Raw genomic sequence first — 27,997 nt, forward strand, 5'->3', positions numbered from 1 at the left:
CAAAAGGTCACATTAGGTGCCGATTGTAAAATTAAGCGCGTTTCGAAAAACAGCACATTTATTTTTTGCACTGAAGTTCAGCCATATTTACCTAAAAATAATCAAACTAATGTCTAATTTATCAAAATATCAATATATAATAAATGCCACTTATTAAAGTCAATTAAACTTAAATATTTTAACTATTAAATATCTTTGTGCTGTTTTGAAGAGTAAAATAATTGATATAAAAGGCTGTGTATTCTGAGTGAGCTGTTGTCACTCCTAACAGAGCAATGAGGTCACAATGGGATGAAAACATTAGACATTGTTCTTTATAATCTCCATGTGTGTCTGCTTAGTAAATGCTGCATTTTTGGGAACTTTAAGCACTTTTTAGAAGTGTGAAGAAACTGTATACAATGACACACGAATTAGGGTGTAACACTCCTGTGAGATGAACTTTTTTGTCAAAATATGACAAGCCTGTATATGCATAAGTATATAAACCTTTATTTTAAAGAGGTATTCTCCTCTGGCCAGCATCACCATTAGGTGCATTAATATCATTAACATCAGAAATTAATTTTACTTTATATAAGTGTACAGGGGGCAACATGGTTCAGGTACAAAATTGTAGAGCTTTGTTTTTATTTGAACACTTTTTAGATACTGGTTATTTTTTAATATTCTTTTTCACATTGTGAATCTGTTATTGTCAACTTTTAACATTTGTTTTATCAAAGTCAAAATCAAACCTATACTGTATAAATGCTTATGTTCTAAAGTATTCAGCACTTTAGAATGATTGGCAGTTTTTCGTCTTAGGTGAAACATCAAGGACATTTATGCTTTGGAAAGAGCCACCACAGTGAAGCGGAGCTCCTGAGGATCACGTGCCATGAACTTTTTACAGACCTCTGCAGAATCCTGTAAATCAGGCATAACTAAATTAGATAAAATAAAACTGGGACATCAGATATTTTAAAATTCCACAAGCCCAAAGCCATTTAAACAATACATTACAGAATGTCTACAGATAAATCAAGCTGCAAACTAAATATACAGTGTGTGTGTGTGTATATATAAAATATATATATACACACACACACACACACACACACACACACACACACACACACACACTCCTTTTTAAATCATAATAAGAACAGAAATCACCCAAATGGCCCTGATCAAAAGTTTACATACCCTTGAATGTTTGGCATTGTTACAGACACACAAGGTGACACACACAGGTTTAAATGGCAATTAAAGGTTAATTTCCCACACCTGTGGCTTTTTAAATTGCAATTAGTGTCTGTGTATAAATAGTCAATGAGTTTGTTAGCTCTCACGCGGATGCACTGAGCAGGCTAGATACTGAGCCATGGGGAGCAGAAAAGAACTGTCAAAAGACCTGCGTAACAAGGTAATAGAACTTCATAAAGATGGAAAAGGATATAAAAAGATATCCAAAGCCTTGAAAATGCCAGTCAGTACTGTTCAATCACTTATTAAGAAGTGGAAAATTCGGGGATCTTGATACCAAGCCAAGGTCAGGTAGACCAAGAAAGATTTCAGCCACAACTGCCAGAAGAATTGTTCGGGATACAAAGGAAAAACCCACAGGTAACCTCAAGAGAAATACAGGCTGCTCTGGAAAAATACAGTGTGGTTGTTTCAAGGAGAACAATACTTGTTGACCCCTCTCCAAACATAGCGCTTATGGTTGTGACCATAAAGCTCTATTTTGGTCTCATCACTCCAAATTACAATGTGCCAGAAGCTGTGAGGCATGTCAAGGTGTTGTCGGGCATATTGTAACCGGGCTTTTTTGTGGCATTTGTGCAGTAAAGGCTTCTTTCTGGCAATTCGATCATGCAGCTCATTTTTGTTCAAGTATCGTCATATTGTGCTCCTTGAAACAACCACACCGTCTTTTTCCAGAGCAGCCTGTATTTCTCCTGAGGTTACCTGTGGGTTTTTCCTTTGTATCCCGAACAATTCTTCTAGCAGTTGTGGCTGAAATCTTTCTTGGTCTACCGGACCTTGCCTTGGTATCAAGATCCCCGAATTTTCCACTTCTTAATAAGTGATTGAACAGTACTGACTGGCATTTTCAAGGCTTTGGATATCTTTTTATATCCTTTTCCATCTTTATAAAGTTCCTTTACCTTGTTACGCAGGTCTTTTGACAGTTCCTTTCTGCTCCCCATGGCTCAGTATCTAGCCTGCTCAGTGCAACCACGTGAGAGCTAGCAAACTCATTGACTATTTATACACAGGCACTATTGCAATTTAAAAAGCCACAGGTGTGGGAAATTAACCTTTAATTGCCATTTAAACCTGTGTGTGTCACCTTGTGTGTCTGTAACAAGGCCAAACATTCAAGGGTATGTAAACTTTTGATCAGGGCCATTTGGTTGATTTCTGTTATTATGATTTAAAAAGGAGCCAAACAACTGTGATAATAAATGGCTTCATATGATCACTATCCTAAAATAAAAGACATGGATTTTTTGCATGATCAGTCATATTTTCTAAATCAATGCCAAAATTTCACAATTTCTGGCAGGGTATGCAAACTTTTGAGCACAACTGTATATATATGTGTGTTTGCACATCAATATTAAAAGTAAATTCACCTCAAGAAATGTGTCCCCTGTGGTTTTCCCATGAACAATTGGAAAAGGTTTGCGTCCATCTGCAACACATGAACAAATGATGAATACCCCAAATATCTCCACAATATTTCTTTGTTTGCAGTAGTAACATACACTTATAGCTTAAGGACAATATTCATGATGTAATTTTAAATGTACCTACCCAGTTCATATAAATGTCCCTCAATGTTTACAAAGGCAATAAAATGCAAATCCACTTTTTCATCTAAACTTGGAGCCTGTAGGATTGAGCAGAGTAAATACATGTGACAGTCAACAAAGGCACATTTACTGCATATTATTTTAGAATACTTAATATCAATGCAGAATTCATCAGCATAGCAGTGATAACAAAGACAATGACTAATAGTGACCAAGGGGAAGAATGTAGATAATAAAAAGGACCGGGCAAAAAAAAAAAAAAAAAAAAAAAAACATGAGGGACACCTTCCTTATGAGGAGAAGTGGAGGACTTATGTAGATTGCAAGAGGAAAACCAGACAAGAGCAGTGCCAGCTACACACTACCAATACTCAAGAGCTGAGACAGAGGTATGGAATGGCAAACAGTGTCAAAAGCAGAACTGAGATCTAACAGAATTAGAATACAAAGGGCCTCAGAGTGCACAGAAAAAAGTCATTAAGAACCAAGAGAGCCGTCTCGGTGCTGTAGAAAGGAAGAAAACCAGATTGGAAGGGGCCATAAAAGTTATTTGAGAGTAGATGTGACTATTGTTGGGTGGCAACATTTCTCAGTAAAGGTTTGTCTATGAAAAGATTACAGATGTGTCTATAACTGCCAAGATTAGACTTCAGGTTTCTTAGTGATTGCAGCAGTTTTTTAGTCCAAAGGAACCATGCAAGATACTTATTCATCAAGTGGAACATTGGAGTAGTGATATCAGATAAATATGTTCTGAGAAGAGCAGTGTCAAGCTGACAGGATGAGTTAGATTTCAAAAGGAAGTATTTTAAAAAATGTGAATAATCTGAATTAGATCCCTGTAAAAGAACCCAGATATACAAACTGTGCCATGTTACTACATGGATCTAGAATTTAAAAAAAAAGGAAAAAAACAGAAAACAAAAAAAAGAACAAAAGGTCTGTCTGAATACATAGAAGTTCCATGAAAGCCCCGATAGGTCTTACAATAATAGTTAATGACAACTCAATAATTACTTCACACCACTTGAGTGTCCATTAATAAATAAACATATCTGCAAATGCAAGCTGTGCCTCTATTCAGAATGACCTACATTTTCATACAGAAACAATTAACCAAGGACTGACACTCAAATATTTGCAATATGGTGTTTCTGCTACAACACAAGTAAAACATTACACTGAAAAATCCTTCGACAGGATAAAACGCAGTACTACTTAGAAAGACAGCTACTCTGTTTTGCAAATACCAACCTCTGTTTGTCCTTCCTGAGCACTTGACTCATGTGATACACGGATACTCTGAAATCATAAAATATCAGTACCATGAATAAGTAATTGCTTCATTTAATGCCTGTAGAGATTTACTGAAAACAGATAGTGAACAGTCAGTTAGTGATCAACTTCCAAAACAAGTCTTTTCCAAGTTTAGATATATAATGTACTCTGTTGCATCAAAAGACCTGATACTTAATTACCTCATCTTTTTCAAGGAAAGTTGCTTTTTCCTCTGGGCTCATCTTTGTAGATTGCAGTAAAAATGCCTTTAGTGGGGAACTGGGCTCTGCAAAAGCAGAACTTCATGAATATACCACAAACAGCTAAAAAAAAAAAAGTACATTAAACAATGAACCAACACAGATATTTTTTTCAATGTAGTGGAAACCTTAAGACATTTCTGAAAAATATATGAACACAGATACTAACCAAATTCCAGATGCCTTTGATTGTTTGCCACAGCATGAATCAACCCTATCGTACCACAAGCATTGCCAATGGTTTGTTTCATGAAGTACACATCCGAGGACACCTCTTGTCCTTGTGCTTTAATTTTTGCCTCCTCCTCCTGTCTAAATGTTTCATACTATATAGAGAAAAATAATTTATATTAAACATAATTCTCCTTTCCCATGCAAGTAAATATCATGCCTTGTAAAAATCAAAGTCATTTTTAAGAATGACAAAGATGCTCCACTAAATTTGAACTAAAAGGAACCAAATTTGCTTAACGGTGCACTCAGTAATTTTTTGTTTATGCCATCTTCAACTTACACTGACACCTAGGGGCGTGGTTGCAACATCTTTCAAACGCAATAGTTTTCAGTTACTGATGTCACTGTAGAAATTCGCTTGTCACAGTTAGCCATGATTAGGAGTGGGTGATATGACCAAAATTCTATATCACGGTATAAGTAATTTTATATCACGGTAACGGTATATATCACGATACAGTTTTACTCTTTCTTTTGGAAAATCAGCAAAAAATGTATTAAATATCCATGTGATGGGGCGGGCGATAAGCAAAACATTATATATCGAAATTCTTAAATGTTTTGGTTGATAAATATATACATGAAGAAGATAGCATATAGACTACATTTACATCTATTTTGAAAATAATTAAAGTTTCTTTTTTATTTAAAATGATGTCCAAAGTAGCCTAATGGTACACCTGTTATGTCCATTGCAATGAAAAAAAATAAATCTCAATCAATAAATAATTATAATAATCATTTATCAGTTTTATTTTCTATGCATTGTTTTTCAATCCAAACAACAAGAAAAATAATAATAATAATAATAATACATTATATATATATATATATATATATATATATATATATATATATATATATATATATATATATTTTTTTTTAATTTATTTATTTATTTTTTAAATTATTATTATTATTCTTCTGGAGCAAACCCCTCAAGGTATTTGTTTTGAATTTAGCCTTCCACTGGACACTGCAAAACTTTTTGGCAACTATATAGCCTACAAGAGTATAAATACACGTTTGACTAAGGTGTCATTTATTTAATAATTCCTGAGGGAATTTACTCAGTGTGTTTGCTTCTCTCTTTGTGTTTGCAGAGGTAAAGATGTGGGTAGGACAGCTTAACGGCGTCAGCAACTCTAAAGAGCAGCGGGGCTTTTAGTGGACGGTACATTTCACACCACGGAGAATGCAGCGTTTTATTAACAAGCTCTTCCTCATTTTCTCTCGGAACGTAAAGTGATTCGAATCTGAGGTGTGCACTCTCTTCCCCCGCGCATGCTGTACACGCACATCAGAAAGAGTGCTTTCATCCATGAATGTGATAAAACGCCGCCAGGATCATTCCATGAAATTGGTGCCTTTTGCATCCCTAAGAAATAATCAGACATAGAATTACTATAACAACAAATACATTTGTGATTTAAAAACATAATAATACTATCACTTTCATTTGTGTGGCTGTTCTCAGTCTGTTTTAATTGCTACAAAATATAATGGTTACATTGTAAGTTTTGAAATTTGTTCCCTGAAATTGTTTGCAAAACGTTTTTTCACTTTGATATGTGATGTGAAGTTTGTATGGCTGTTCTCATTCTCTTTTAACAGCTACAAAAATGTTATGCTTACCATAAGCTACCAGTTTTTTTACCTTATTGCCTTTGGTGAAATGTTGGCTCCTTTTATGTGCTGGCTGTTGTTGTTTGGTTTTAATGCTGCCAGTTGGTTTTAACATGTTAATGACCAGGATAAGATGATCAGTCTCAATAAAACTCATTTTTTCCATAACTTATTGTCAATAACGCATCCATGTAAGTGCAATTACAAACAAGAGCAGTAAGGTGACTGCAGACACTCGCCCCAATCTTGCAATGTTTAAGAAAGCGAAACCAAATTTCAGCATCAAGATCTTGGTCTGGTTTCAGATGATCATAGGAAGACCAAGATCTGATCATCGTCCTTGCCTAATAATTTAACCAGATCAGTATATTTTAAGTTCTGTGAGGGGACATACTCACACAGACAAACAGATGGACGCATGGGTCTAATTACAATACCCTTAAAACATTACATCTCCTAGAAATGTTGTGCTTCACTAATACAACTATGCCAAGTAAGTGCAAAACAATATAATGCAATTTAAAAAGGTAAATCTTTACAATATTATGTAAACAAATATGTGCAGTGTATGCCGGAGAATGGGTGTCCTGTCATCCCTGTTGCTCTGGTCAGTCCTGTTACTATGATGTCTATCCTGTTGCTGTCATTAATTTCATAAAAATGTAAAAATGATATTTGAAATGGCCTTCCACATTGTAACTTTAACTATATTGTATTTTGGACAAAGCCCTTCTTTTAATATCTCTGTAAAAATATATATTTTTCTTAATTGACATGTGATCACCCTCCAAAATTAGGATGTTTTTGGTCATCTGAATAAAAAATATAAGATTGAAAAAAAAAAAAATCCAAAATTTGAAAATCCCAGTGAAAAGAGGGACTAAAATACTGCTCATATATGTGAAAACTATTACATAGTTCTAATTAAAACTATAGTATATAGTAACGCTTGTGTCTGTAACAGGGATGACAAAAATATCAAAACATGAGGTAGGTAAATAGTCATAAAATAAGAAATGACATAGCCTGAGATGGTACAATACATTTTCTTGTCATTTTAAGCTGTCTTCATTTCATGGATATTTAAAAAAAAATGATTAAACTTATTTTATATTTTAATTTTTCAAAGTTGAAAAGGCACCGATTTTGTGGAATGACCTGCCATTAAATGCAAAAAAAAATCATATTTTTCGAGTTTGAACTGATTTGGAGTCGTCCCGCATTCTGTGTTTTTTCTTCGTGTTTGTCTCTCGCTATCATTCTCACATTTTTACATACCGCGATATAGACAGTACAGAAACATCTCTACCGGTTGACATTTTATTACGGCCCCACGATATATATCGGCATACCGCCCAGCCCTAGCCATGATTAAAGGGTCCAATAACAGGGCCATACTGGGATTAGGTGGTAATGTGATCCTAATATAGCAGCCCTTATGAGTGGACCCTCTCCATGTAGAATAAAAAGGCTTTTATACGGTTACTGATATGACTGGAGTCTTCATGTCATATGAGTGCTCATGATTTTATACATAGGTTTCAAAATTACACTTTATTTAGCAGTAAAACTTTTTAACGAGGAAAAAATTACAGACCAGTAGGTGGCAATATGCATGAAGAATGCGAATTGCCAAAAAACAAAAGAAGAATGTGAAAGTAAAATTGGACATTTATAATAAAAAAGGAGTTAAATATTGATCTGTTTCCCACCAACACCTATCATATCACTTCTGAAGATATGGATTTAACCACTGGAGTCTTATGCATTACTTTTATGCTGCTTTTGTGTCCTTTTTGGAGATTCAAAGTTGTGGTCACCATTCACTTGGAGCTGAAATATTCCTCATAATCTTTGTGTTCAGCAGAAGAAAGTCAGTCATACTCATCTGGGATGGCATGACGGTGAGTAAATGATGAGACAATTATCATTTTTGGGCTTACTATTTCTTTAAAGGTGCACTTTGTAATTTTTTCCTTGTTAAATTAAGTGTAATTTTGAAACATGTTTAAAAATCATGAGCACTCATATGAGATAAAGACTCAAGTCATATCAGTAACTTTATAAAAGCCTGCAGAAGAATGAATGTCATACACATCAGGGATGGCATGAGAGTGAGTAAATGTTATTTTCCTGACACATTTATTCTGGCTAGAAACTTTTATCTTTTATCAAACAAACGTTAAGCTGTATAGGCTATTTGGCATAGCCTATACAGCTCAATGGGATAGGAATTGCCATATGATCCCAAACAGAGCAAGAACCTTGCAGTCAATAATAGATATTAATAAACAATTATCAATATAATTTGCAAAGTTATTATAATAATGACACCAGCTACAACCATGTCCACTTGCACATCCATATATCTTTAATGGACATTTACAAACAGTCATCTATAAATACAAAGCTTGTTTTGCAAACATGGAGCCTATATGGGTGTGAACTGCAGCCATACCTTTTCTGTAATGGGGAAGAGTAAAAGAACAGCACACACAGGCCTTGGCACCAAACTGAGAACTTCAGGTTCCAAACCGTACACATCCCCAAACTGCCAGGTGGGTACCATGCCCAGCTGCCGTAAAAACTTAACAAAGGTACAACACAACATAATTACTAACTCAATTAATATAAAATAGGACAAGAGATCAGAAGTATATGGTCAGAGACATGGACAGAATACGCAAGGGCCTACACAACCCTGATAGCTCTCTATTTAAAAGTTTAAATAATAAAACATTTACTTTAGAACATATGCAATAAAGTTACAAACAATATTTCAAGCGCTTTATTGTACATAAACACAATACATCAAAGTGGATGCAATTAGCTTGATCACAAACGTATTTAAATAAACGTGATTTATTCATTTGGCACTAGTTTGAATCCTCGGCACACCCAGAGAGCCGAGACATCTACTCACTTGGTTCATAACCTGAAAAGCAGACACAGAACACAAAACAATGTCATGTGAAATATGATTACAAGACGTGAGTTGCAGCTTACCGTTCCTGCTAAAAGCTGCCTATAAAATGAATCGATAAATGATATAAAATTGAATTAACGTGCATGGATCGTGAATGCAGGACGAAAGCCATACCTCTGGGTTAGCTTCCAGTGGTAACCAGCGCTGGCCCTCCATCTCAGACTAAGCCCAGACTGTTATCTTAAATAAAAAAGATGGTATTACTACCCTGAGCAATGGTGTGTAAACGCGTTGACAGCTGAGAAGGAAGTTCAATGGAAAATGTGCATGCGGCTGTGTGAATTCAGCCACAATGTTAATGAGCAAACCGGAGGAAGCGACTGGAGTTTCAAAATAAAAGTTATTGATTAATGGCTTATTTTACGTAAACGTTCCCTTTTATTTAATACGACGGGCTCATGCGGCGTGAAACTTAATGACTGTCTCGTTGTGAGAAAATGAACTGTTTTTCAACAATACTAAATATTAATCAAGGTTTTCAAACCATCAAAAGTTGGTGTTTGGTTTGTATGTCACATTTTAGCTTGAGTCCAACAGGCGGCACTCATGAGTTTCTTATTCTACAAACGCCTTGGGCCACGAGAGAAGAAGACTTTTGAGATTCCGCGGTTTCTTTGTTTGGGTTTAAATCGGAACGGAATATTAAACCTGCAGTTTAATTCGCCTTACCTGTTATGCCAGTTAAAATGTATTATAACAAGTATAAAGACAAACCGCGTAAAGAGTCAAGTCTGTCGTCTACTCTAACTAGTGGTGAGTAATCCAAATAGAGCTTCGTATTTGTAGCGATATTTTTCTTTTATTCAACAAAAACGTTTTCCTTTCTACAGCTTCCAACGATAAAACATTAACAATGTCTTCTAAAGAGAAGAAGGAAAACACAAGAATGGGAAAACAGGCACCATCTGTCTACGCAGCTAAGATAAAGACGAAAATTCACAGTAAGAAATTTCAGTTTTACTCGAGAAATGCTCACAGTTACAGTGGGCTGCATAATTTGTGAAAGAAAACATTTAAAGGAATAGTTGAGCTCAATCGCGAGCATTTGTGGCATAATGTTGATTACCACAAAAAATATTTTTGACTTCCCCTCCAGGTTAAATGAAGCAAAACTCAGGGTTACAGTGAGGCAATGGAAGTGAATGGGAGCCAATCTGTAAACATTAAAATACTCACTATGTCAAAAGAATAGCCACAAGTCATAAACAAAATGCATGTTAACATGATTTTAGTGTGATAACATTTTTCTGTAAAACGTCTGTAAAGTTATAGTCAATATTACAACTTTACAAGTAACGACTGTAAAAATTACGATTTAAACAACTTTACAGTTCAAATAATACAAGAGTTTTAACCGAAAAATGTATGTACAGTAAGTGATTTTATAAAATTATAAGCTTCACATTTAAACCCTCCAAAAATTGGCCTCAATGTGACTTCAATTTTTGCTTTTTTAAAAGGAAAGGAGGGACGATTCTAAAATATTATTTGTGGTAATCAACGTTATGCCACAAATGCTGTTGATTGAACTTAAAGGGATAGTTCACCCAAAAATGAAAATTCTCTCATTTACTCACCCTCATGCCATCCCAGATGTGTATGATTTTCTGTCTTCTGCAGAACACAAACAAAGATTTTTAGAAGAATATTTCAGCTCTTTTGGTCCATACAATGCAAGAGAAGGGGTGCCAAAATTTTGACGCTCCAAAAATGAAATAGGTCAGCATAAAAGTAATTCATATGACTCCAGTTGTTAAATCAGTGTCTTCAGAAGTGATATGATAGGTGTGGGTGAGAAACAGATAAATCTTTAAGTCCATTTTTGCTAGAAATTCTTCTCCCTGCCCAGTAGGTGGTGATATGCATGAACAATGTGAATCACCAAAAACACAAGAAGAAGAATGTGAAAATTAAAGTGGACATTGATTGAGCAGGGAGGAGAATTTAAAGTAAAAATGTACTAAAATATTGATCTGTTTTTCACCCACACTTCAGAAGACATGGAATTAACCACTGGAGTTGTATGAATTACTTTTATGCTGCCTTTATTTCCTTTTTGGAGATTCAAAGTTGTGGTCACCATTCACTTGCATTGTATGGACCAAAAGAGCTGAGAAATTCTTCCAAAAATCTTAATTTGTGTTCTGCTGAAGAAAGAAAGTCATACTCATCCAGGATTGCATAAGGGTGATGAGAGAATTTTCATTTTTGGGTCAACTATCCCTTTAACTTGTATTGAACCCGGAATATTCCTTTTAAGACTCTCCTGTGTAGTGAGTTGATTCATGACAACAGTGACACTGATAATAACTAGACCTTTCATGATCTCTCAGACACATCATCATTCTTCAAGCTCTCTTTGAAAACCAACAACAAGGCTCTTGCCCTGGCTCTGGTTGCTCAGAAGCAGAGAAGCCGAGAGCTGGAGATGGATGTTGTGCGACTGAGGAAAGAAGTGCAGGCTCATAATTTTGATCTTGCCTTTCAGCGTCATAAAAACAAACAATTGGTGAGTCTGTGAATTCGGTCTATTTTAAAGTGAAAAGGAAGAACATGCATCATTTTTATTTTCCCTCATACAAATAATTGTAGTTAAGTGTTTTTGCTTTCTCTAGTTTGCCATTATACGTGAGTTTTATGACTCTTCCCTTAATTGGATGACAAAGGCAGTGGACATTTTTTCTAATGAAGAGGTAAGCTGTCACATTTCTACTAATGATTTACTTTGTTTTTACCATTAATGTCTATTGTTGTTGTTGTTGTTTTTGATGTTGTTGTTAGGACATTAGCTAGGCTTTGTTGATTGTTCACTATAGCTATTTGTGAAATTGTCACATGTAATATTCATTTTAAAGGTTCCAGAGAGTATAAACACAGATGCAGAACACAGCAGCACTGAAGGTATGACAAGACATGGTGCTAGTACATGATTCCATAGTTAGTTAACCAACTAACCAAGGGTTAGTTGACCAAAAAATGAAAATTCCCTCATAATTTACTCACTTTAATGCCATCCCAGATGTGTATAACTTACTTTCTTCTGCCGAACACAAACAAAGATTTTAAGAAGATATCTCAGCTCTGTAGGTCCATACAATGCAAGTGAATGGTGATCAGCACTTTAAAGAGCTAAAAAACACAGTCAGTCATAGTAAAAGTAATCCATGCGACTCCAGGCATTAAATTAATATCTTCTAAAGTGATACGATTGATTTGGATGAGAAACAGATCAATATTTAATAGAGCTGTCAGAATTAATGTAGTAACGCATGTGATTAATTTGAAAAGTTTAACACGTTAAGTTTTCTTAATTGCGATTAACACACATACCGTTAATACAGCATAAACACTGGTGTGATGGGTGGAAACTTTGTAATGTGTCCACCCGGAGTCATTACACTGACTGTCTTACACCAAGGGTCTGACTTCACCTTGTCACTTCAAAATAAAAACAATGTGTTTTACTCCAAAAATCAAAATACTTTACTACGTCCTCAGATCCCCCATTAACAAATAGACATAAAAACTTTTAATATCCAACATAATAGTAATGTCACAGATCACTATTTTCCAATGACAAAAAATTAGATAATTTAATCTCAAAACTGTTTGGATGGAATAAATCTCACAAATGTTGATATTCAGATGAATTATCAAGAGGAGCATTTAATAAAGGTGTTGAGATGAGCACCTGTCCCTCGTTAATTACCTCTCTGTAAGGGGGTTCGGTGGAAAGGAGGAGGTGAGAACCGGCTTAACAACTTAAATAATAATTTAATAAACAACTTAAACAAAACACACAACTATAAACACACAGTACAGCTGTCTGTCATTCTCTCTCTCTCGAACTGTCGTCCCCGGCCGCCTTTATCCCTCGCGCGCACCATCAGGCTGATTGGGGACCGGGTGTGTCTCATTCCAGCCTGGCCCCGCCCTCCTCGACTCTACACTCTCCATATAAGCTTTCCTCGTGTTGAGTCCGGTGTCAAATCATTTGTTATTGTATTATGGTGCTGTTTCGTATTCAGTCAGTCTTGTCCTGTTCCTGTGATAACTTTGGTCGGTTTCTGCTTTGAGTTTTTCAAGTTTATTATTCTGTTTGTTTTTCTGTTTTGGTTTGTATTTTTGTTCTTTGTAAATAAAGCCCACATTCTTGCATCTCTGCGTTTGGGTGCTGCTTCTCTCTTTATTAACGTGACAGAACGATTTGACCAGTTTTGGACCCAGCAGAGGAGGTATGGGTATTTTTTCTCCACCAAGCTCATGGCCAGAAGAAGTGGGTCTCTCATGGTGCCACCTCGGGTAAGATTTCGCAGAATGGGCACGGCTTTGGCATTTATGCTGAGGAGTTGGTCCGGGTGCCCCATGGGTGGTGTTATGATGACACTTGTCTCAAACATCTTTTTCTGTCGGGTCTGGACAACCCATGCAGTGTTGAGGAGCTGGATGAGATTTTTTTTTTTGGCCTGTTTGGGATCTCTTGGGCCATGTCTGCCGACTTGCTGAGGTGAAAATCATGCTTCAGACATGGAACTCGAGATCCAAGGACTCCTCTTAAACAGTGCCCTGTCCTACCCCAAGCTCTTCTCATCGTCGTAGGAGGCGGAGGAGCCCGCTGCTGGCCGCCAGGAGGCGGAGGAGCCCGCTGCTGGCCGCCAGGAGGCGGAGGAGCCCGCTGCTGGCCGCCAGGAGGCGGAGGAGCCCGCTGCTGGCCGCCAGGAGGCGGAGGAGCCCGCTGCTGGCCGCCAGGAGGCGGAGGAGCCCGCTGCTGGCCGCCAGGAGGCGGAGGAGCCCGCTGCTGGCCGCCAGGAGGCGGAGGCCATACACGCAGCAGTGCTTCTGACAGTCCAGAAGAGGATAAGGGCCCCTGCTCCCCAGTCACTGTCAGCGCTCATGGCCACAGAGGCCGTTCCCGTGCCGGTGCCAGCATCCTCGGCCACGGAGGCCGTTCCCCAGTCACTGCCAGCGCTCACATCCACGGAGGCTGTTCCCCAGTCACTGCCAGCGTCCACGACCACAGAGGCTGTTCCCCTGCCCCTGTCAGCATTCACGGCACCGGAGGCCGTTTCCCAGTTGCTGCCAGCACTCACGGCCATGGAGGCCGTTCCTCTGCTGCAGTCAGTGTTCTTGGCCACAGAGGCCATTTCCCAGTCGCTGCCAGCGCACCCAACCATGGCAGTCGCCGTACAGCCTGTGCAGTTCCCAGTGGTCATAGAGTCTGTTCAGTTTCCTGAGGCTGTCGGTGAGCCTGTCCAGTTCCCTGTGGTTATCGAGTCTGTCCAGTTAACCGTGGCTGTCGACAGTTCTGTCCAGTCCCCTGTGCCCAGCTCTCAGCCTGATCACTCCCCAGCGGCCGCTGCTATGCTCCACCTGTCCAGTCCCAAGTGGGTGTTTTGGTTTGTATTTTTGTTCTTTGTAAATAAAGCCCACATTCTTGCCTCTCTGTGTTTGGGTCCTGCCTCTCTCTCTATTAACGTGACAAGTATTCAACATGAACAACAGTACGATTGTTGGCGTAGAGACATTTTCCTAGAACATGTCATGTAATTTTTGTATTATAATTTTTTTTTCTTCAAATTAGTCTACAAAAGGTATCAAATTGACTCATACTCACAAGTGCACATTCACTGATGTGCTGTCTGCAGCGAAAGCCATTCACACATCATCCCAAAGTAAGATATGCCTCCATAACCATTCTTTTGTCTGTATTCTCTTTTATAAACCCATCTTTACAGTAGTATCAATGACGTCATAAATTACAATGAGTGTAATCGGCGCATATTATGGCATCGTGTGAGTGCATTAGCATCATTAATTCAGAATCTAAACGACAAATAAAAATTTTTCTACTGCATATATATTACCTTAAATCATCATCGAGTGGTTAAAACAGCTTCTTTTACTGACCTCATTTGAATTCTACACATAGAATGAGGCATAATGTCATTGATAACACATTTTAATGTCACATTAGTTTCTTTTCCCTCCCTTTTTCTCCCCAATTTGGAATGCCCAATTCCCAATGCGCTCTAGGTTCTCTTGGTGGCGTAGTGACTCGCCTCAATCCGGGTGGCTGAGGACGAATCTCAGTTGCCTCCGCGTCTGAGACGTCAATCCGTGCATCTTATCACGTGGCTTGTTGAGCGCGTTACCACAGAGACATAGCGCGTGTGGAGGCTTCATGCTATTCTCCGCGGCATCCACGCACAACTCACCACTCGCCCCACCGAGAGCATGAACCACATTATAGTGACCACAAGGAGGTTACCCCATGTGACTCTACCCTCCCTAGCAACCGGGCCAATTTGGTTGCTTAGGAGACCTGGCTGGAGTCACTCAGTACGCCCTGGATTCGAACTTGCGACTCCAGGGGTGGTAGTCAGCATCTTTACTCGCTGAGCTACCCAGGCCCCCTTAATGTCACATTAGTTGAGGTTTTACTGAGCATCCTCATATTTAAAGAGTCTCAACACCCCCCTGTTTCAGCACAGTTGAGCTCTCGCCACATTTTTAAAAGATGCACTCAAAGTGGGCGTGATCAGCAGCTGAGTGAGGGGAGAAGGGGGAGTGAACCCAATAACTGTCTGATACAGTCACTCAGCTTTATTTTAATAATGCTGTTAACAGCATCAAAGATCCTCACATTTGCTCATAACAGAATGCACAAATAAATTATACACAGTATTGTAAGCTGTTTTGTAATTTAATACGCAAATAAATGCCAAGCCATGTACTCTGTATCGAAAATGTGTAAATGTTTTTTACACTTTAATAACTTTATAGACTTATTCCAAGACAATGATTTACAAATAAGTGCTTAGATCGGTTAACACACTTACATTAGTGAATGATGGATCATGAATGGATGGATGGATCATGGATGGATGGATGGATAGCATTTGTGTCTGGGACAATCAATGTAAACCACGTCTAACAGCATAGCTCAGATCACTCACGTTAATAAATGCGTGCTGCTCGAATGGGGGGTGGGGCTTGCGTCACAGTACTATCAACTCTCTCAACTGACTGATGGCGCTTGAGAGTTTGAAGCGCTGGTCACGTGCATTGGAAACGACTCGCTTGTCAAAGGGTAAAGGCCACGCCTTCTCATGAATAATATCGAGAACACCCATGATGTAGATTTGTTGAAATTCAATGGAAAGCCTAAACCACGTACGTCATGACCTGTGACGTTGACTCGATGTTAAGTTCAAACCCAGAAGACGTAAATAGCCCGAAGAATCCCTAAATGAACCATTTTACCCTTTAAATTAAAAATAACGAATGTTGACATTCTCTGCCCTTGTGTGCTAGACATATATACCTGTTAACATCTCAAAAAAATGTTGTAGTGTTTCATGACCCTTTAAATGATCCTCTAAATGCCGCCCACAGCGGTGTGATCATTGTCTGAATGTCTGAACATTGCTTGGCTGTTTAGAACTTCCTTTTACCCCTGAACGAAGAACGAATAAGAACTTCTCCGGAAGTATATCGGGACCTTAAATGATGAGAGAATTTTCTTTTTTTGGAGGGGTGAACTATTACTTTAAGAATGTCAACCAAGCTTTCATTTAGTTTAGTTTGAATGATTGGCATTTTTATGTAAACTGTAACTTGCACTATAGCCACCACATTACCTCCTGATGCTGTTATTTTCTATTTAATTTCCTATTCATTGATTTGTTTCTTTTCAGAACAAATGTATGAAATGGAGGCAGAGGTTGGAAGTTTGCAGGATGTCCTTAAAAAAGACAGTCCAACAATGTGTCCAAAACAGGACCATGTCACCTCTGAATCAGTGAATACAGCTGTAGTCAATGCAGATCTACTTTTCCATTGTTCTAAAAAAGGCAAAGAAGGGCCTTCCAGCCCAGAGAGGGACAATCCAGTGCTGCAGAATACCCTATATTATGCTGAAATGGATATGACCATTGCTGACAGTGGTGCTGAAATAGTGACAGTTGAAACAAACACGAGAAGAAACTCTAAAGTTATGGAAGAACATCAGGAAAAGAAGGATTTGTGTCTGTCAGGAAAAGGTAGTAAGAGTATATCTGCAGATGAAGAAGCACCAACTGAATCAAATTATACAGCACCTGTTTCAAAAGAGATAACCAGTGCAACACAAGATTGCTCTCCTGCTGTCCAGAACAGGGAACAGAATTCTCAGGAAAGAGATGAGTGTTTGTTTGGAGAAACGGAATCATTAACTGCACGCAGGAAGACTCATGTCACCTCTCGTCATACTAAAAGTAGCCGGCGCACATGTAAACAGAAAAACCCAGATCCAAGGAAAACTTACCTAATCTCCCAAGATCCCCCCAATGACATTTTAAATGATTGTTTTGGTGATCTTGAGGTTCAGAATTGTCAGAGAAACAAAGCAATTCTTTGGGATGAAAATCTTTCATGCATAGCTGCTAAAAATAAAGCAAAGGAGGCTCATGCTACCCAGGAACCTGAAAGTCAAGGTGAAAATAACAGGAGAACATATATATTTCAAGATGAGCTAAGAACTCAGAAGAGCAGGAAGACCAAAGTCTCATCCCTTACTATGGATCAGGGGTTTGTACATGAAGATGTTGAATCAGCCAGTACTGTGTACCCACAAGCTGCTGCTACTGATATGCATGTCAGTGAGACCACAGGCCAAGTTATAAAACATAACAACAAAACACTAACACATCCACTTTCACAATTTAAAGAATGCAACGCACAGAAAAATAGAGGAACATTTGTTATACAAGCAAGTGAATCGTTTGTCAATGGTAATTCAACAGACATTTTGAATAAAACAAGTATATTAGAGGATGCTAACAGACCAGATGAATCAGAGGAAGTAGCATCAGAAGGGCAAATGATCCCTCAAGTTATCAGTTTGGATGACATTGCAGAACAGCAAAAGGATCCAGTGGCTGTTCCTTATGAATTATCAGGGGAAAACAACTATTCAGAACGTTCACATAATGTTCATAATCACTTACCAGAGTCCTCTCAGTTGACATCATTAGTGCCCAGTAAAGCTAAAAAACACAGAACAGAGGTGACCGATAAAGTAACAAAGAGGAATACAACAGGAAAAGCCAAATCTAAAGCAGTAACAAGGAAACAGTTGAGCAACAGTACTCCAAGTAATGTTGGTAATTCAGCAACTGAAAAGCAAGATGTGACTGATCTTGAAAATGGAGAAGAATGCAGGTCTTTATCTCATACCTTGCAGTTAACAAGGATATCTCATTGCTCAGTCTCAAAGGAGGACTTCAGGAATGAACATCATGCAAAAACCCATAAAACAAACATTGACATTAGTGCAAGTGCTTCTTCCACTTTTGACAAGGCTGATAAGGCTAACCATATCAACATGGATGATCTTTGCATGTATATGGATCAAACCAACCATGGCCATGAGAGCATGTGCAGGAAAACTTTCATGATTTCATCTAGTCATAATTCACCTGGCAAACAAACAAATGGCAGTGGGGCTTCCAGCTGCATTTCTGAATATCATCTTGGATCAGATGAAGTTTTACCTTCAGTGACTTTAGATAGTTTAAATGGACACATAAAGGACCAGAGCCTTCAATTCACAGAGGAGAGGCCTCCCTGGGAGTCCCTAGGTGGTTACACTGAAGTGCTCTCAGATGAAAGCTCTGCTCACAGCCCTCAACCAAAGGCCCACTCTCAAACCATGAACATTTATCAGGACCAGGATTTGAACTTGATGCACCAACCTCCAGGTAACCTTTCTACATCGAATATAGAATAAGTAATTAATAATTAGAAAAATAATTCTAATAGAGAAAATAAATGCTTTACAAATGAATGTGTTCTGAAAGGAGAATTAGTGCAAATGTACTTTTTTTTTAATACAGATATGTAATTTTCATTGCCATGCATTTTTTTGTCTTATACACTATATATGTCTTGTATACTTAATTTTTGTTTCTGGAAACAGTAGAAGACCGGGTTATGAAGAGTTTAACAAATAAAGACTGGAACGTTAGCTCTGAATTTGGGAGATCACGAAGGAGAATAGCACCAGTGTCCTACAAAGAACCCACACTTAACTGGTGAGTGGCACTTTTTATAAATTAAAGGAATATTCCATATTCGATACAAATTGAGCTCAATCAACGGTATTTGTGACATAATTTGTGGCTTACATTGTAAGTGCCACACTGTAACCTTGATTTTTTTAAACACAAAAAACGATTTTTTAAGAAAAGGAGGGATGTCAAAATTCATTAATTTAATTAAAAAATAATAATTATTATTATTATTTTGTGGTAATCAACATTATGCCACAAATGCTGTCGATTGAGATTAACTTGTATTGAACCTGGAATATTCCTTTAATATGGTGTGTATGTGTGTGTGCGTATATATATATATATATATATATATATATCACACACACACACACACACACACACACACACACACACACACACAGTATATATTAGGGGTGTAAAAAATATAGTATTGTATTGTATCTTACGATACGACGCTAACTATACAATACCATATGTATCGTACGATACATAAACAAACACACACAGTGTAATTAAAACCAAGCAGAGCAACACTTAGAGCTGCAAAACAATCTCCTCCCCGGAAAGGGGCGCTGAGCGCTCACAGGAAAAACAGAGCAACATATCTTAAGTACATAGGCGAGAAGAACACCAGGTAGATTGTAGTGTTACAGCTTGTCGAATTTGCCAGACAATGGTGTTATGTCCCGGTATTACAGTACATCAAACATGTCATTTTATTTACTTTGACATCACCGCACAAATGAGTCATAACTATCAAAAAACATTATAAGCAGGTAATAACGGCAGGAAAGTTTACATGCAAAGTGAAACAAACAAAAAAAATTATATGTGTGTTGATCGGTTTTTGCCGATCAAATAGCCACTAAATAATATTGGACTATGTACATACAGGTGCATCTCAATAAATTAGAATGTCATGGAAAACTTCATTTATTTCAGTAATTCAACTCAAATTGTGAAACTCGTGTATTAAATAAATTCAATGCACACAGACTGAAGTAGTTTAAGTCTTTGGTTCTTTTAATTGTGATGATTTTAGCTCACATTTAACAAAAACCCACCAATTCACAAAATTTCAAAAAATTAGAATATGGTGACATGCCAATCAGCTAATCAACTCAAAACACCTGCAAAGGTTTCCTGAGCCTTCAAAATGGTCTCTCAGTTTGGTTCACTAGGCTACACAATCATGGGGAAGACTGCTGATCTGACAGTTGTCCAGAAGACAATCACTGACACCCTTCACAAGGAGGGTAAGCCACAAACATCCATTGGCAAAGAAGCTGGCTGTTCACAGAGTGCTGTATCCAAGCATGTTAACAGAAAGTTGAGTGGAAGGAAAAAGTGTGGAAGAAAAAGATGAACAACAACCGAGAGAACCGCAGCCTTATGAGGATTGTCAAGCAAAATCGATTCAAGAATTTGGGTGAACTTCACAAGGAATGGACTGAGGCTGGGGTCAAGGCATCAAGAGCCACCACACACAGACGTGTCAAGGAATTTGGCTACAGTTGTCGTATTCCTCTTGTTAATCCACTCCTGAACCACAGATGACGTCAGAGGCATCTTACCTGGGCTAAGGAGAAGAAGAACTGGACTGTTGCCCAGTGGTCCTAAGTCCTCTTTTCAGATGAGAGCAAGTTTTGTATTTCATTTGGAAACCAAGGTCCTAGAGTCTGGAGGAAGGGAAGCTTACCTAATCTAATGGAGAAGCTCATAGCCCAAGTTGCTTGAAGTCCAGTGTTAAGTTTCCACAGTCTGTGATGATTTGGGGTGCAATGTCATCTGCTGGTGTTGGTCCATTGTGTTTTTTGAAAACCAAAGTCACTGCACCCGTTTACCAAGAAATTTTGGAGCACTTCTTGCTTCCTTCTGCTGACCAGCTTTTTAAAGATGCTGATTTCATTTTCCAGCAGGATTTGGCACCTGCCCACACTGCCAAAAGCACCAAAAGTTGGTTAAATGACCATGGTGTTGGTGTGCTTGACTGGCCAGCAAACTCACCAGACCTGAACCCCATAGAGAATATGTTGGGTATTGTCAAGAGGAAAATGAGAAACAAGAGACCAAAAAATGCAGATGAGCTGAAGGCCACTGTCAAAGAAACCTGGGCTTCCATACCACCTCGGCAGTGCCACAAACTGATCACCTCCATGCCACGCCAAATTGAGTTAGTAATTAAAGCAAAAGGAGCCCCTACCAAGTATTGAGTACATATACAGTAAATGAACATACTTTCCAGAAGGCCAACAATTCACTAAAAATGTTTTTTTTATTGGTCTTATGATGTATTCTAATTTTTTGAGATAGTGAATTGGTGGGTTTTTGTTAAATGTGAGCCAAAATCATCACAATTAAAAGAACCAAAGACTTAAACTACTTCAGTCTGTGTGCACTGAATTTATTTAATACACGAGTTTCACAATTTGAGTTGAATTACTGAAACAAATGAACTTTTCCATGACATTCTAATTTATTGAGATGCACCTGTATATCGTAAAACCAGAGATCAGGCTGATCGAGTTCTTTTTTTTTTTTTTTTTTAACCACTAAATAAAATTGAAAGGAGTTTTTTCCTTGCTACTGTCACTTCAGCTTGATCACTGGGGGCTTTCAGACATTAAGGCATGATTTTCTATAAAGCTGCTTTGAAACTGTGTATTGTGAAAAGTGATATACAAATATAAATGACTTGTGTAGACAATAGGGCTGCCCCCGACCAAAGATTTTCCTAGTCGACTAGTAGTCGTTAGTTTAAGCCATTAGTTGACTAGTTGTCGCATGTTTATGATGTTAATTTAATTACTTAAATATATTTTTGGGGGCATCAGAAAATGGTTTGAGTTCCAGGGCTGAGAAAAAAATGTTATAAGTAACACTGCTAACACTGTTCTACATTACAGAGAAATACTAAACCGTAATAATGAGCCATCTATGAGTGCTGCAAATGACCTCAGACATCTCAGCTGAGACATCTGTATTATTTTTTTGTTGTTGATCATTTCATTACTTTAATTGCTTTTTCATTTAGTTTGGAGTACATTTTGAATTTAGAAATGTATTTGATTTAAGTTGTTTAAATAAATTACATTTTCAATGCAAAATCACTAAAGCAAGAATATTCACCGATCCCTCAGCCCGGGGGTTGCTGATGTGTGGATATTATATATATCATGAAGGAGGGAACAAAACTAATTTATTCACACACATGATGTATTTTCCCGGACAACAAAATACCCGTCCAGTAGAGAATGCACAGATGAAGCAGGTTCTTTGCCAGAGGGATGGTGACAACTGTTATAAAACCATCTTTCAAAAAGCTGAACAACACACATTTTAATTTTTTGTTAAAATAAATAAAAGTTCAAAGTTTGAAATCAAGGTGTCTTGCTTTATTGTGTAGGCTTAACCCTAACCCTGCTTAACGAAAATTACCCCATAGTACCACCTAGCGTCCAACCAGCGGTAATAAAGGTGTTGTCGGTTTCCTGTGGAGTTTTTTTTTTTTTCTGTGACCAACCGACCAATCAAAACTTGGTCGACCAAGACTCTTCTCAAGGTTTGGTCGACTATTAGGGGGCAGCCCTAGTAGACAAATTTATTTTCTCAAGAAAAACATGAAAATTGTGAGTTCATATTAGTTTTTCTCAACAATCAAACAAAATATGACACACTTCAGACACTTTTGTGAGATTTATGATTTAAAAGACATTTATGTCGAATCCTTTAAGTTTGAGCGAAACATTTGTGGGTGTTTGTATCGTATGGTATTGTGAGGCTATGCATCGTATCACGAAATTTGTGTATCGTTACGTGCCTTATACAGTTGCAATCAAAATTATTCAACCCCCCCCTGACCAGCAATACGTTCTGGTGATGTGAATTAAAACACATCAACTAAAACCTCAGTAAACAGTCAAAGTAAGTTTTTAATACACATTTGAGTGATTTTGAGAACAAAGAGTTCAGTTTATCCAAATTCTAAAATAAAAAATATCTAATTCTCTCCACAAATGTCATGTCAAAAATATTCAACCCCCTAAGTCAATCATTTGTGGAGCATCCTTTATCCTTAATAACAGCAAATAAATGTTTCAGGTAAGTGTTCTCAGGCTTTGGACACCTCTCTATTAGAATTTTTACACATTTCTCATGAGCAAAAGCTTCCAGCTCATTGACATTCTTTGGTTTCTGTGCTGCCACTGCTTCCTTGAAATCCCAACAAAGGTTTGCAATGGGATTTTAATGATTGACTGAAAGGGCCATTTAAGGACATTCCACGACCTATCCCTGAACCAGATTTTGGACAACTTGGATGTATCCTTGGTGTTATTGTCTTGCTGGAAAGTCCAATGATCACCAAGCTTCAATTTACACACTGAAGGCATCACATTGTTCATGCCAAAATGGCCTGATACCTAAAAGAATCCATGGTGTCAGTCACATAGTCAGGATAGCTGTTTCCTGCAGCCGCAAAACACCCCCATAACTGGACTGACCCACCTCCATGCTTCAATTCACAGAATTACTCCAGATGTGCTGCTGACCCATGAGTCTAAAACTCATTTTCAGTTTAGTGTCATACGTCTATAAAACCATCTTCCAGGACTCCACAGGTCTTTCCTAATTACTTCTTGAATATTCAAGTCAACATTTCCCTTGGTGAAGTTTTGCTTTCCTCCACACCCCAAGAAGGTTGCTGTTGTACCATATTTAAAAAATTTATGAATGGTGCTGTCAACTTTGTCTATTGGAAATTGAAGTGCCTTAGAAATGTACTTTTAGCCATGACCTTTCTTGTGTAATGAAATAATCTTCTCTATTAGCTTTTGAGACAGCTTATTTTTAATTGCATTTTTTGCATAGAAATACATTTTTGCTTAAAACGCTAAACTTACATTTTAAAACTTAAGTGCCATTGCAGATTGATGACTTAATTTTGTTTTAAAACAATTACTTGTGTAGCCTTACATATTTAAGAATTATGACATGGCTGTATTTTTAAAAAATCCTGCTATTTACAAATATTAGGTTATATATTCACACTGTGACTTTGAATGTGTCACTCAACTGATATAGATGTAAAGTTGAAAAATTCTGGGTCATCAGAAAAGCTTACCTTTGTATATCCTTACTGTCTTGGGGGGGTGAATAATTTCGATTGCAACTGTGTGTGTGTGCGTGTAATATATATATATATGTGTATATATATATATATATATATATATATATATATATATATATATATATACATACACACACATGTATTTGTATACTATATATAGTTCATTAATAGTTTTCAATTGGGTTTCTTTTTTTGCAGCAAAATGAGGCGTGGGGACAAATACTCTGATTCAAAGTTCTTGAATTCTCCTGTGTTCAAAGACGACAAGAAGAAGAAACGAACTCAGGAAAAAGGAGTGATCTCCCATTAATTGATATACATTTTTTTAAAATTTATTTATTTTATTTTGTGTCTGCTTTTATTCCATTTTGATATGATACATGTTTAATAGATTACATTTTTTTTTAACTGAAGCTGCACATTTCAGCTCAGTTTTAATCTCATACACTTAGTATAAGAATATATTGTTTTTTGAATTTTAGATGTAGATATTTATTTCAATGATTAATAAAGAGAAACTGCTCTTTTAGTCATTTATTAGTAAAACTCACTTCTGCTTGCCGACCCATCTATAGTTTTCTTGGAAGACAGCTGTGTTCATGACCTCAGCTGTTCTCTGATTAAGATTATGTTGGCAAGTTGCACCTGTGTGCAGGGGTGTAGATTCCAGGGGGGATGGGGGGGAGGTAACCCCCTTGCCTGTGTGTTATATAACTGGGCACTTGTGATTGACAAACTGAATGAATAATTTAGAGTAGACTGTTCACCTGAGATGACTACTATTCTAAGATCAGGAATAGGAGTATCTGTTTAACCAGTTTATACTGCTGTCTGAAAGCAAACCAGAACTTCTGATATTTACTATTATTTTGCTAACAGGAAGTTTTTCTGTCAGTTTTAGGTAAGTTATCAAACTTTTCTATGCATTTTCATGAGAAAGGATTCTTTTCTGGTTGAAGTGGTAAGTCTTTTTGCATCAGAGCAGAAAGCAATGTATTCCATTCAAATGTTATGCGCAAATAGTTCATGTTCACTTTTAGCCATTAAATGTTTTAATTCAATTAATAATTTGTAGAGCATCTCAACTTGTAAATGCTTGTGTTAGTTTTATCAAATGCTTCTGGTAACCTTACCCTTGTCTGTTGGATACCATGTCAAATGTCCATCTCACTTTTCTTGTTCATTGCTAGACAATATAGTGTTTATAGTTTGCATCCTGTGTTTAGTGTTTCCCTGGGCAGAGGATTAACTACTAGATAACTCATACTGTTTTTCTATGTAATGTTATTTTCATTGTTCCAAACATTACTGCTTTTTTTTCTTCTCAGACTGAATTTTAGAAATAAAGGCTTGTGTACAGTTAAGTGTCTGAGTGTCTGAAACATGGAGGCCAAGCGTGTGAGGAGGGATGTTAAAGCTTTGCTGTAAGTTTCATTTCATTACTGTAATATGGTGCACTGAACTGCATTAGGCCAAATGTCATAGAATTGACGTTAAGCTTTAAGTCTGTCTGCCTACAGGGTTACGTGACTGTCACCATTTTAAGTGAACAAGTCAATGAATCACTTTAGGATACATTTCAAAACACTGATTAAGTGTAATTGTACGCTTGGCTGTTTCTGCTATCCAGATAATAAATTATTAATCTGTGAGGTTAGAGCAACTTTTAAAAGCTTACTTGTAACTGCGGTAAGGATCTATACTTATTTAACAAATTTTTAGGGGTGAATATATTGGACAAAGACTCAGAGAAAATGGTTTTGATCCAAAGGGGAAAGGCACCTCTACAATGTTAGATGATCTGGTAAGTGATCAATATACAGTAAGAGCAACAGTGTAATGGTGCATTGTTGAGATGGAAAGAACCATTAATAATTATTTTTGGTTATTGTTAAAGCTTGTATTGCTTAAAATGTTATAAATGCATTTTTACATTCATATAGGCCCATTATGACTTGGCTATAAGTGTGGCTTTGTGGTGGCTCAATAAAGATGATGGGAAGAATGACATCATGTGAGTAATTTATAGTAATGTGTTATGTGTATGTCCAATAAGATTATTGTTATGTTGGCAGTGTGTTTGCTACTGATAGTTGAACCTTACATTTGGCTTTGGTCTGTCTTTATAGAGGAATTGGTAGTCCAGGACATAGCCACCAGTACCCTAATCGCCTGGAAAGAGAGGCAGTGATCCTTTCTTCCTTTGCTGGAATGCTTCTGGTAAGGTTCCGCTATAAGGATAATTTAGTGGTGGCAAAAGCCTTTTGTGTTATTAGCCAAGTTGTATCATTGTCCTATCATTTTCAGAATAGTTTACCAATAGAAGGCATTCTGTCTATGTATAATTGCAAGCCATCTGCATCTTACCCTCATAATCACACTAAGGTAAGTTCATCGTTGTTCATTATAGTTCATTGTTTGTGGTGTAAATGTCATACTGGATGAGAATTAGTGAGATAAACTTGCAATCTGCAAACTTTCATGTCTGTTTAGTCCCTCCCCTCACATAACTGTTTAGACATGGTCAGTTTTATGTAAATACATAAGGGTTTATGAAAAGATCACAAGTGACCTCACAGTCTTTTCCTCAACAGGGTAATATTGTTCACCCATTCTCCCTCTCCTATCATCCATTTGCCATGCTTAGTTCATTCAAAGCAGTAGACCACTCAAGAAAACACAGTATGTGACCTTTTCATATGTGCAATATAATATACTATAAATTAAGAAAGTGTTCATTAAATAGAGCAAAATATTTTTGTTATATTATTCTTATTTCTCTTTAAAAGCACAGGTGCTAAAACGCTGGATCAAGGAACACAGTAAACAGGATGTCCCTGCAGGAACAGAGACACTGGAGTCCCCCTCCTCGTCGTCCTCTTCTAGCTCCTCATTTAGTGTGAGTTGCAGTCAACTGTTCCTCAAATACATTTAGCCACATTCTGTTATTACCAAATACACGTTTTAGTCTTCACCACCGCTCATGAAGTTGAGAATTACTGCCATCATGTGTTCAGATTGTGAACTGTAATTGTTGCAGCTAAGTTTTCTGTCAAATACAGGACAGTGAGGACTCCTTTAAAGATGAAACAACACACTATGAGGGCTCTCAAGAATCTCTGCAGGAGTAAAGACAACAGCTGTCCTACAAGCAAATTTGTATTTGTATAAAATATTAAACATTCCTGTCATAACACGTTTAACGTCCTAACAGGTGTTTCATTATTTAGAGATGATCCCAGTCATCATGTAGCTTTTTCATCAAACATATTTTGACATTTTATGTGGTGAGAAAATAGACTTTTATTACTTTTATCAAAAGTTTAAATTCTTTTCTCAAGACTTCCTCACAACCAGATGATATGAAAGAGGGGTGGGTAAATAAAGTGGGTTATGTTACAAATACAAAGTTTGTTTTCCTGACTTTTAAATATCTGACGAAGATGTTCATATCTTTAGCATATTCAGGTAATGGAATAGTGTGCATATAAATTAATTTTCCTATGCATTCTAATTATAAAGTAACTGTGAACAAAGAAGATGCAATGTTTACAATGCAGTGATAAAGTTCTTAAACCAGTTCTTACACAATATAAAATAACCTTTAAAAACTCATTAAGAGGTAG

At 37.3% G+C, this 27,997-nt stretch overlaps 2 protein-coding genes across 4 annotated transcripts; one reads left to right on the forward strand and one right to left on the reverse strand.

Annotated features, from left to right (window-relative positions):
- Positions 1 to 472: 472 nt before the first annotated feature.
- uchl3 (ubiquitin carboxyl-terminal esterase L3 (ubiquitin thiolesterase)) lies at positions 473 to 9,485 on the reverse strand. Of its 2 annotated transcripts, XM_051709319.1 has the most exons (9): positions 9,303 to 9,485; positions 9,126 to 9,137; positions 8,661 to 8,789; positions 4,512 to 4,668; positions 4,283 to 4,368; positions 4,059 to 4,106; positions 2,806 to 2,881; positions 2,625 to 2,683; positions 473 to 909 (listed from the first exon to the last, which is right to left on the reverse strand). In XM_051709319.1, exons 1-9 carry the CDS (start codon positions 9,342 to 9,344, stop codon positions 826 to 828), a joined length of 693 nt encoding a protein of 230 aa, XP_051565279.1. In that variant the 5' UTR covers positions 9,345 to 9,485; the 3' UTR covers positions 473 to 825. The 2 variants fall into 2 exon arrangements, with proteins under 2 accessions (XP_051565279.1, XP_051565280.1); XM_051709320.1 differs by lacking the exon at positions 9,126 to 9,137.
- Positions 9,486 to 9,775: 290 nt separating this feature from the next.
- On the forward strand, positions 9,776 to 26,561 carry sgo2 (shugoshin 2). Of its 2 annotated transcripts, none has more exons than XM_051709362.1 (10): positions 9,776 to 9,941; positions 10,019 to 10,129; positions 11,522 to 11,697; positions 11,804 to 11,881; positions 12,044 to 12,089; positions 16,886 to 18,928; positions 19,147 to 19,261; positions 24,570 to 25,795; positions 26,315 to 26,385; positions 26,501 to 26,561. In XM_051709362.1, exons 1-8 carry the CDS (start codon positions 9,863 to 9,865, stop codon positions 24,679 to 24,681), a joined length of 2,760 nt encoding a protein of 919 aa, XP_051565322.1. In that variant the 5' UTR covers positions 9,776 to 9,862; the 3' UTR covers positions 24,682 to 25,795; positions 26,315 to 26,385; positions 26,501 to 26,561. The 2 variants fall into 2 exon arrangements, with proteins under 2 accessions (XP_051565322.1, XP_051565324.1); XM_051709364.1 differs by having other exon boundaries at positions 19,150 to 19,261.
- The last annotated feature ends 1,436 nt before the right edge of the window (positions 26,562 to 27,997 follow it).

This window comes from Myxocyprinus asiaticus, chromosome 10, assembly GCF_019703515.2.
Source record: "Myxocyprinus asiaticus isolate MX2 ecotype Aquarium Trade chromosome 10, UBuf_Myxa_2, whole genome shotgun sequence".
NCBI lineage: Eukaryota > Metazoa > Chordata > Actinopteri > Cypriniformes > Catostomidae > Myxocyprinus > Myxocyprinus asiaticus.

Coding starts and splice junctions, on each gene's coding strand:
- sgo2 (XM_051709362.1), top strand. CDS start 9,863: ATGCCAGTTAAAATGTATTATAACAAGTATAAAGACAAACCGCGTAAA. Junction 10,130..11,521: donor GATAAAGACGAAAATTCACA/GTAAGAAATTTC, acceptor ATGATCTCTCAG/ACACATCATCATTCTTCAAG. Junction 11,698..11,803: donor GTCATAAAAACAAACAATTG/GTGAGTCTGTGA, acceptor TGCTTTCTCTAG/TTTGCCATTATACGTGAGTT.
- uchl3 (XM_051709319.1), bottom strand. CDS start 9,344: ATGGAGGGCCAGCGCTGGTTACCACTGGAAGCTAACCCAGAG. Junction 4,669..8,660: donor TCTTCCCCATTACAGAAAAG/GTATGGCTGCAG, acceptor TTCTCTATATAG/TATGAAACATTTAGACAGGA. Junction 4,107..4,282: donor CTTTCCTTGAAAAAGATGAG/GTAATTAAGTAT, acceptor TTATGATTTCAG/AGTATCCGTGTATCACATGA.